The sequence below is a fragment of the Aedes albopictus genome, chromosome 2, assembly GCF_035046485.1.
Source record: "Aedes albopictus strain Foshan chromosome 2, AalbF5, whole genome shotgun sequence".
Lineage (NCBI taxonomy): Eukaryota > Metazoa > Arthropoda > Insecta > Diptera > Culicidae > Aedes > Aedes albopictus.
Window position 1 is genome coordinate 86,148,008 of NC_085137.1, and position 10,528 is coordinate 86,158,535.

Below are 10,528 nucleotides of genomic sequence, written 5' to 3' on the forward strand. Positions count from 1 at the left end.
AGAATTACGGGAATACATTCCTTAAAATTAAGTCGCTCCAGTATCTCTATATAATGTATGCATCCATTCACGGTTCTCAAATTTGTTTTAGCCTTCCTAGTGCATCATGGTGGGGACAACTCCGCTGAGGTAGTGTTAGTTTGGATCAAAAAGACCCTAACGCACAAGATGGGTTAAATCTGATGAGAAAAAAAAAAATAAAAGTCAAGTGTTCAAAAATTCTCCTCTTTTATTTCACAAAGTTAGTTATATTATACAATATATATAATAGAAAAAAATGTCGGTTCCATAAAACTACTCAACTTAAAGCTAGAGTGCAGTTCGAATGCTAGAAACATTAGTTTTTTTGTACATTGGCGCTTCAAATGTGCTCTTTCTGTCTTTCCTCAGTAAAAACAATCACTGCCTATTTCACGTTCCATAAAATTAACACTTTAAAAAACATAGTTTGGAAACATTGGAAGATAAAACGATGGATTCGAAATGGAGATGGCAGCCTCAACGATGGCGAAAGTAAAAACATCTAAACTTTTGGCAACTTTCCTTCCCACACCTTGCATCAATGTACATTTTCTTTGTTCTCGCGCTTGACTCTTCGCGCGTACGGTGGTGCGGTTTGAGTTGCATCCATACTGAGGCTGGTGTCGATGTCGGAGGTACTGCTGTGCATCGCGCCACCTCCAGCATCCTGTCCGGCGGCGTACTGTCGCCCCCCAACGGATATGTTGGATCCGCTCTTGTATTGCTTCATTCGGCTCATTTTGTTCTCGTCGGCGCATTTGGTGGTGATGGCCGTACGCACCATCGGTTCCGAAACGTTGCACCTTTTCGCCACGATGGCAATGATGTCGGCGATGATCCTCTGGTCCAGTTTGTCCTTGACCGGTTTGGCACGGTCTCCCATGAAGGCCGGCGAAGGACGACCGGTTAGAGTGTGGGATGCGAGCACTTCGCGGGAAAACAGAGTCATCAGAAGCTTTCGGGTGGCGGCCTTGTAGTTGGTCCAGTTGATTGCACGTAGGATTTGTTTCTTTACCATGGTGTTGTTGGGTCCAATGGTGGTTAGCTCGGCTTCATCTCCGCCATCGTCATCGTTCCAATCTTTCAGCATCTCGGTGACGGCGGACATTTTGGCGTTGCTGGGCGGATTGTTACTCGCATGGGATTGAATACTGACATTGCTGAGACTTAGCGCTGAAGAAGACAGTTTATTGGTAAAGTTGAGATTCTTTGGTGTGGACGTTGCCGAATTAACGGAACTTTCTTCGTGAATGGCAAATTTGCTCTGCGAGAATGACAGGTTACTTTCCTCCTGGGCATTCACATGTTCTATCATCAGGTTGGGGCTGCCATTTGACGCGGACGGTTTGTAAACCGTAGATTCCGCGATGCTCGATTCTCTTTCTTGACTCTCTTCGCCACCGGTACCCAAAACAACGTAACTGGAAACATTGTCGTCGGGGTTTTTCATCACTTCGGTTATTTCAAACTTGTTGACAACGTCCACCTTCGACACCAGATTCTTGAGCGTTTCTGAAAATGTGTTCTGCTGTTCCATCATGTCGTAGGTCAGCTTGCGGTTGTACTCGGTTTCCATTCGGACGATTTTCTGCTCCGAAACGATCGTTTCCAGCAGGGATAATATTTTGGTCAACTCTGGTTGGTTCGTCTGATTACCCCCATCTTGAGGAAAGTACCTCGTATCGGTTTGCGTTTGCTGATCGAACGTCATCGGTGGCGGTGGTTTCGAGAAGGAAGCCGGATTGTTCACCTGTACCGACATTACCGAAGGAGAGGGCGACATGATTCGTTCGTTTTTGCAACTGTTTACCCAGTTGGCGGTGGCAAGCTGGGAATGAGTTGGCATAGGCTCGTATTCGGGACTGGCGGGTTCATGTTCGTCCGCAGGCGGTGCACTCGGTTCTATTCGGCGACGTTTTACCTGCTGCTGAAACAGAAGATGAAATTGTTGATTAGTAATCTTAAGATCGGATTCTCTAATTGGAAATTCATATAACACCCAAGATATATTTAATACAAGGAAGAATGACGCCTAAAAAACTAACTAAGAAAAATCAGGACAGGGATGTGTAGCTTCCTTTAAAAATGATCAACGTTCAAATACCTTCTTAAAATCGTAAAAAAATCACTTACGGGAAACGTTCACTGAGAAGTTCTTCGAAATTTCTGCTAGAATAGATGTAGAATTTCCTCTAAAATTCAGCCCAAGCTTAAAATTCTTATAGGGGGTGGCCAAAATGTTTCGGAGATGTGACAGTTCAAAAAATAGTTGTCTTAAAAATAGTGTTTTACGACAACGGTTCTAGCTTCGCGAAAGATTAACCAATCGAGCTCAAATTTGTACCAATGGTGCACATATAATAGGTTGCCAAACAGTTAAAATTTGAGAAAATTTGATACACTCTATGAAAAATTAGGGCTGCAAAACGGTGAATCGATAAGGAGAGCGTCCAACATAGCTCTGGTCCTCACAAGTTCCTACCTCATGCTTCCACGGGTCAAGCGATGACAAAGACCGCCAGCTAAGAGTTGTTTGCTTAGCTGATAGTGTAGTCTGGGCACTGTTGTCCATCTGACTTCAGGTTTAGATAGATTGAGGAGGTACGTCTCGAGCGTCTGATCACCAAGGAGGTGCGGCTCAAACAGCGTCTCCGAAACCCAAAAAACGTTACTGAAACCGAAAATGAACTATGAAAAGTAATAGCTTGTATTTTTTTACGTGGGGAAAAAAGTTGCCTATCCCAAACATTTTGGTAGGTCCGACATAAATTCTTCCAAGGACATTTGTATTTTTGTTTTGCCCCTATGAAATACTAGCAGACAGCTAATCCTGCTCAGGCATACAACTATTAGGCTGACCATCCGTCCCGTATTTAATGTGACAATAAAATTCTCAAACACTCGTCACTGGAGCATAGTTGGTCGGCGTTAAGTCAGAGGGGACCAAGTAACAAAATTGTCGAAAATTAGATTTTTAAGGCATTTGATTGAGGATTACTTTGGCTACTTGGAACATTCACCCGATTTTCAAAATGTTACAATTAACGAGAGTTATAGCACAATTTTCTTTTGATTGAACTGCGAAAATCGATAATAGTGTGCAGTCAGAGTGGACCAAATGCTTGATGTCAAGAGAATTGAAAAAATATGTATTGGTCAAAAGCCAATAATCAAAATAGTTTATCATCAAAATATAATACGTTTCCAAATCGTATGACTCCCTTACGCATTTTCTGATGATTATTGATCAAGAAAGCACGTGAAAACCCATTTTATGTTGGTCAATATCGTATTTTACAGATCATCGTGTTGAAGCATATTGTGGCATTTCGCGTTCAGACAGAGTGGACCATGTGTCTCTAAGAAAAATAGTTGAAATTACTTTATTTTTCGTTATCCTTTCCAAATCAAAATATGTTTGTTCAGTAGCTGTTGGGCATCATATTGAAATGTACCATTAACCGTTTTATGAAGAAATTGATTTTATCGATTATTTAAATAATCGTGTACTTGGTTCACTCTGACTGAACGAATTTTTAAAAAACGCCAGTCCTCCAAATAAATTATCATGGACTGTGTAACTACAATATTTCAAAAACGTACCGAACTGTGAAAATACGTTCAAAACTTGTTGGCTATTAAATGTTCAAGTTAAGAATTCTTAAACAGCTCAATAATTGACTACCCTTCGTGATATTGTACTGTTGTACTTGGTTCACTCTGACTGAACATAAAAATTGAAACTGGTAGTCATCAGTGTAATGACAGAAATATCAAATTTCAAACTTCCTGCTCACATTATACACCTCTCCTATTAACTGTTGTCCTACTAGTGCATTATTTTTTCATCAAATATGTAAAAACTTGAGTGCGAACTGTAGTTGGTTGTAGATTTTCCAAAATCGTTCAGTCAGAGCAATTTCTCGGTTTCAAGCTTTATTGTACGTTTTTTCGTGATCAATACAGAGCGATGCTTTGATGAATAGTTATTAAGATTTATGGCAGAAATTCAAGAACATTTGTTGAAAAACTCAAAATTTATAGAGTTGCAAACTTTAAAGTCGTTTTTCTAGAAATTAGGTAAAAGACACATGGTCCTCTCTGACTTAACGCCGACCAGTTAACGATTTTAACTCAATTATTAGATCTTTCCAGCTGAAATAGCATTATTAAGGACAGACTTGTTGGAATCCTAAAATGGCCGCCACAATGGCCGACTTTGGCACCTACTCACGATTTCGGAAGCACAAATCTCTTCGTAAACAAAACCAGCCCACCTGAGCTTCTTATTTTAAGCTTATTACAAGTGAGCAAGAACTGAATAATAAAATGCACTGTTATTGGAATCTTGCGTCTTGATATTTGCGTCTGAAGTTCTGATGCACTGTTGAAGCGGGACTTCGAAACGTTTGTCCTTAACAACATGAAGTTCTGTTTTTGGACATTGATTTCCTTTTTGTTGAGTTTCCGAAATGAGTCCCGCATTTAAACGGGACAAATCTAGTCAGCCTAACCACTATCTTTGATGTAGGGTATTAGTTCCCTTGTAAAGCACGTGGCTCCCATTTTTAACCTACGAAAAACAAAGGATTAAAGCGCTGTTTGTTTTGTTTCGTATTTTTGTTGTTTTGTTGAAAACAAAAAGAACGAAATCTATCGGTGCCGTAATCGCTTGTTTTCGAATAGGATGGATATGGGAAATTTCTATTTAAAATTATACAGGATTTCTGCCGTTTTCAGTTTAGTGTTTGAATCAGAATTCGAGCGATTTTTTCAACATCCATTACTGATCACATACTATTCTAACTCAAAATTACATGACGGGTGGGACACTCGATCTCGTATTAGAAATATTAATGATATAAATACCGATATTAAAAATATTATCAAGTGCTCATTGATATTTTTTTCGTTGTTTGTCTACACTTTTTCTGTCAAATCATTACGTTTGAATTTGGGGAATCAACATGAGTGCTTCCAAAATACGGCTCCGAAAGTGTACACTCGGTGTGCAGCATTAATTGCCATTCAGCCCGATAGCCCTCGCCTAAATGAGTTTTTATGGGCATTCTGAAAGAATTGCGGTGCGACACAGTATTTGGAAGATTCACTTCCTATGTGACCGACACTTTGGATCATTACTCGCAGAATCATTTTATTCTGAGTTTGAACTCGTGCTTTTCTGTAGAGACTTAGAAAGGACGTGGAATTCAATTGAGGTTCAATTGTGCGACGTTGTCCATTCCATATACTACGTAGACTTATTTTCGGCCATCTCAGACTGATTGATTGATTTGTCTTTATTTAAGAGACTTTCAGCCCTTGGCTGGTTTGTCTCTTCCTCAAACTTCTACCTGCCCCACAACCATACCTCCTTTCCCTCCGTAGATTATTGCATTGATTATTGTCCTTAGATTTCCGTAGATTTGAACCAAGACCCCTCTTCCCCTCCTAACAGTCTGTTAATTTATGGGCGGGTGCTGATGGCAAGGATTTCTACATTTTTTTTATTGTTGGTTATGTTTAACCCCATTCACAGGCAGTGTCACAATCACCGGAAAGGCCAAAAGGAATCAATTAGGCAGCTCCGTCTGCTGAATGTTGTACTGGTTTCCCAAGTGGATTCACCTGTCAGTTGTCTTTGTGTATGAAAAAATCACAGCCACCTTGATGTGCATCATCGATATTACTGAATTAATATTTTATTAATCGATATTAATGGGATATTACTGCCAATATTAATGATTATTATTATTATTATATCTTTATTATAGAGATTTTCAGCCTGAGGCTGGTTCATCTCTTAAATTCAAATACACAAAAATCACTTATGTTTATTTGATTTGTTCTTTCTGATCCTTGTTAAAATTGGAGAAAAGTCAGTTGACTCAACTTCCACCACATCAATGTTTTCATTTCCAACACTTTTTTCTGATCCGGAATTCTGGCAACTCTGGTTTCGTATCTTGCGTTTCGGTGTGTTCTCCTTTCTATCCGATGACAGCCGTCGCTTGCTTGCCGATTGTTCTATGTCAGACTCATTGTCTGTTGATTCCACGTATGTGGCAACCCTAATCCAACCTAATGCATCTGACAGGAGCCAACATCTATCGTGTATCCACAATGGAATCCTTTGTGGATACACAAATGTTTACATACAACATGTTGGATTCTAAAAGATGGCGTCCTCGCACCCTGGTGGTTGATTCATGTTCGCTATTGTTTGAGTCGGCATCTGCATATTCGGGTTGTTTAGGCGATTTACTTCTAGCTTTTTTCGGCTTTCGTTTCGAGGTGCCTTCGTTGTTGTTCAACAGATCACGTTGTGGTTGTGGGGCATCTAGCGGAGGAAAGTCGGCTTCAACGAGAGTGTATCTCTTACCACTGGAACCGTTCTATCGATTTCCAGGGAAAGGTGGAAACACTACTTCCCTGGGCTCTATAACGGTGTTCGAGTAGTTCGAATCCAGCTCAACCAGCCAATTCCCTCGTATGTGACCATCGGCAATGACGTCACAATGATCACATACCCGAATCAACCGAAAACGAAGAAACCTCATCCTCGAAGCTTCAATAATGCCACGCCGCAAGCAGCAACAACGACAATATTAATGAGTGTCCCACCCCTAGTTTCTGACATTATTTTTATTTTAAGTAAAATTAGGAAGAACTCTAGATTACATTCAGAAAGAATGGCTGATAGAATTACAGTTATACCACAGTGATACCTTCGAAGAAAATTCTGTCAAAATTCCATATTGTTTCTTTGAGTAAGAAAAAACTACAGAAAATATCAAGGAAATCTGTGGAATTTTGTATATTTATTTCTTAGTACAAAATCATGAGAAGATATCTGACAGAACGTTTCTGGGTGGTTAAACTAAACTTGTATATTGTCTCCCAGTTTTTTCTTAGGATTTCTCGTGAATTTCCAGTCGGAATCTCTACATCTTATCAGAATATTTCTCCGGGAATATCTCACGTCGACAGGTTAACTCAGTTAACTGGAAAATCCCGACAAGAATTCCGTGAATGACTATTAAATAAATCTCAAAAGGAACACCCAGGGGAATCCCGGGATGATTTCAAGTAGGGACTAGGGAAATTCGCTAAGAGAAATCTCAGGAGGACAGCAAACAAAATCCTGGTATACACTACCAGGAAATGCATGGACAATTCTCCAAAAGAAATCGGGAGAAATGTATATCAATTACTTCTGCACAAATCGCAAAAAGAACACTGGAAAAATTGTAGAGAAAGTTCAAGATAAATCCTGAAAAAGTCTGAGAGATATCTCGGGAGCAACGCCGCAAATCTGCTAAAGGAAATCCTGGGAGAAACACCGAGATAAATCGCAGGTGAAGTTTCAAGACATTTAGGAAATCTCATGGGAAACTGTTAGAAAAATCCCAGGAGAAACTCTAGACGAAAACTCACGAAAAATTCTTGTTAAAATTACTGTAGGAACTCTGTGAAAATACCGAGAAAAACTGGTTACAGTACAAGGAAAACCTTTGGAAGGAATCCCGAGAGGACTTCTGCAGAGACCACATGAAAAAACTTCTAAAGTAATTCGGAAAAGAACTCTATTAGAAATACCAGGAATCTCGTGAAAAGTTTAAAAGAAATTTCACGACAACCTCTGAAAAATATCTTGGTAGCAATATCTCTGAAATAAATCATAAAGGGTGAAAAACAGAAATCAGGAATCCAAGAATTGGAAAGAATTGTTTAAATCTTGGAAAAATGCCTTTGAAAAGTACGGAAGTATTCTTGTTAGCAATCTTGAAAAGTATGCATGAAAAAAAAAATCCGGTAGATATCGGGAACAATCTCTGAGAGGCATTCTAGAAGGGCTATGAAAAATGCCGCGCAATAATACAAAACACATCGTGAAAGGAATTCCAATAGGTATCTCTAAAGGAGTTCTAGAAAGAAATTCCTTATGGAGCTTCTAGATGAATTTAATCTACCAGATTCACACACAAACACCTGCAAAACATTTTCAGCATTTTATCGAAATCGCCGGTTTGCCGGAAATAGTAGTGTGCAAGCTATTAGTATGAATCGTCAGCATTACGCGGTTGAAACTTGTTTGTACAATTCTGCACTACGCGCATGTAGGTAGTAAAATCACATGTTCGAAAGAAACAAACATATGTAAATATCCATAACAAATACGGAAGCTCTGTGCACTTTTCTTCTGAGTAGATACTACAAGCAGAAAATTCTCTAATTTTTATTCATACGATTTATTGAAATGGGTTGTTTGCATCCCATTCCAGAATTCTACTGAGAGAGAAGTTTATAGATTTGGACTTGTACATGAAGTGGTCCAGAAAGTAAGATGTTTGGAAAGTATTTTTTTTCTGAGCTTAGAAAATATTTGGAGAAAACAAATGATACAAATTTTCCAAGCTGTTCAGAGCACCGTAAATTCTGGTATTTGGGGATTTTGTCAAAAATCCTTCCTGAAATGTCTTTATTCACAGAAAAGTTTGCAAGAACATCGGCATAGAAAATCCTTCAAAGATTACTCTAGAAATTTCCCGTGAAAATTTCCGTACCAAAAAAATGTAAAAATTAAGAGATTATTTCGTCGAAAATTGCTACAGGAAGTCTACTGTAAAATCCATACAAAAAACCCCGCTAAATCACATATTGTTATATATGTGCTGTAACATATTCTGGGTATTTTTCTGGACCTTATGATCTTTAATGTCTGAACTTACCTCCTGATTTACCGCAACATTGTGTTGCCCTTGAGGCACTACCGTATTGCGGTAAAGGTTTTCCGCGGCCATTTTTCGCAGCTGTCGGACCTCAGTATCTATAAACTGTTTATCATCTGAAAACAAGAACAAAAGTAATAGTTACGCAAACGGCCATCCAATAAGACGAGCACAGCCGGAACTTACCGGAAATGATGACCACCGTAGCCTGTTGAATCTTTTTACCCCGCCGAACAAAAATCGTCTTTCCGGTGTGGATGGTCTCTCGGGTGCTGCCGGATTGGCTGTGCAGAATGAGCTCCGACGAATCAATCACCGAATAGGTGTTCGGTTCTCCGGCTGGCGTTTCCCATGCTACCAGGAGCCACATCTTTGGCACGGGTGGCTGCATCGGAAGTGCTGAATGGAGCTGCCCTTGCTGCGCGTGAGAATCTACACCGGACAGGACGGAACTGACCACGTTCACTGGAGCCACATTGCTCATCACATGGTTCAAGATTACCGCTTCCTTCTGCCCGGACATGGAACCGTACTGTTGATGCTGGTGTGACTGTGCGATGCGATCTGCTTCCTGCATAGGGGCAACGGCCATAACTCCCGGAACCGATGGTCCACTGGTGGCATTGGTAAAACGTTGGCCGTATTGCAATGCAACCTTACTCGTCTGTATGGTGGCCATACCGGAATATGCCAGCTGTTTTTCGATCTCTTTGGGCAATGGGATTCTCTTGTGAGCCCGTCCAAGAATCTTATAGAAAATATCCAACCAAAACAATGACCACTATGCGACTGCCGTCGATCCACCTCTATCACTAACTTCTTCGGTACCACTAATTATAAGTAATCTTAAAATCAGGTACGAAAAGTTCAATTTGTACCCCCTGGCAGATGTTTTATTCGTGCTAGGAATTCAGTGTGATCCTTCCCGCAGGTACAACTTCCAATGAATGAAAAGACAGGATAAAAACCGCCAAACGCCAGACACTGCACTGAAGTATGGGTACATGAATCCAGTTCGACACTACAACTACACCCAATTTTACATAAGAGAACAGAAAGAATGTGCTCTTGTTGGTGTGTTTTCCACTTGGACACTACACAAACTTTACCAAACACGAGTTTTAGCAGGTTTCAATGATCACATAAATCATTCGAACAGCGTTGGAACCAAATAATTACACCACTTTTTTAACGCAAACTTTATTTCGTGAAGACCGTCCTCTGTACTAGGGGAACAGAGCCCAAAATGCCAAGATGGGGTAAAATGGCCCAACTCATAAAATCATTCCTCAATGGGACTTGATCATTGATATAGGTGAACGGTGCCAAGATATGTTTGCATTGAACATTCTTCTAGATGCTAGGCCGCCAAACCCACGGAAAATCTTTTGATTTCCCAATGAAAATTGGCAACTTCCGGTTTTCCGTGCTTGCAATTAAGGCTTTCTGGTGATTTTATTACCAGCCAAGTGTTTCCAACGAGATTGAGGCACGCATGGAGTCGCATGGTTGTTGATGTCTACGCTTCCATGTTAGGGGTCATTCAAATATTACGATCATCGTTTTGCGGGGAGGGGGGTAACACTCCATGTATTGAGTAAACGAAAAAACGTGACAAAAAGGTGAAAGTGAGTCGAAAATGCCAGAAAACTGAAGGACGTAATTTTTGAATGTTTTCATGAAGTGGCATCTTACCCCATGGCAGATGGCCTTTTTGCACCACTTCCGTTTTACAAACCAGTTCTTGAAATCGCTAAAAATCAATGAAAATGCAA

At 40.1% G+C, this 10,528-nt stretch overlaps 1 protein-coding gene across 2 annotated transcripts; it reads right to left on the minus strand.

The window, feature by feature from the left end:
- Positions 1 to 211: 211 nt before the first annotated feature.
- Positions 212 to 9,976, minus strand: LOC109427907 (uncharacterized). 2 transcript variants are annotated; one of them, XM_062850024.1, is made up of 3 exons: positions 8,940 to 9,976; positions 8,754 to 8,869; positions 212 to 1,945 (listed from the first exon to the last, which is right to left on the minus strand). In XM_062850024.1, exons 1-3 carry the CDS (start codon positions 9,430 to 9,432, stop codon positions 560 to 562), a joined length of 1,995 nt encoding a protein of 664 aa, XP_062706008.1. In that variant the 5' UTR covers positions 9,433 to 9,976; the 3' UTR covers positions 212 to 559. The 2 variants fall into 2 exon arrangements, with proteins under 2 accessions (XP_062706008.1, XP_019559072.3); XM_019703527.3 differs by having other exon boundaries at positions 212 to 1,948.
- Between the last annotated feature and the right edge of the window lie 552 nt (positions 9,977 to 10,528).

What these genes read in the sequence shown, in the direction of transcription:
- LOC109427907 (XM_019703527.3), bottom strand. Translation starts at nt 9,432, where the DNA reads ATGGCCACCATACAGACGAGTAAGGTTGCATTGCAATACGGCCAACGT. An exon ending in TACGGTGGTCATCATTTCCG is followed by an intron (nt 8,870 to 8,939) that starts GTAAGTTCCGGC and finishes TCTTGTTTTCAG; the next exon opens with ATGATAAACAGTTTATAGAT. An exon ending in ATGTTGCGGTAAATCAGGAG is followed by an intron (nt 1,949 to 8,753) that starts GTAAGTTCAGAC and finishes CTTCTGTTTCAG; the next exon opens with CAGCAGGTAAAACGTCGCCG.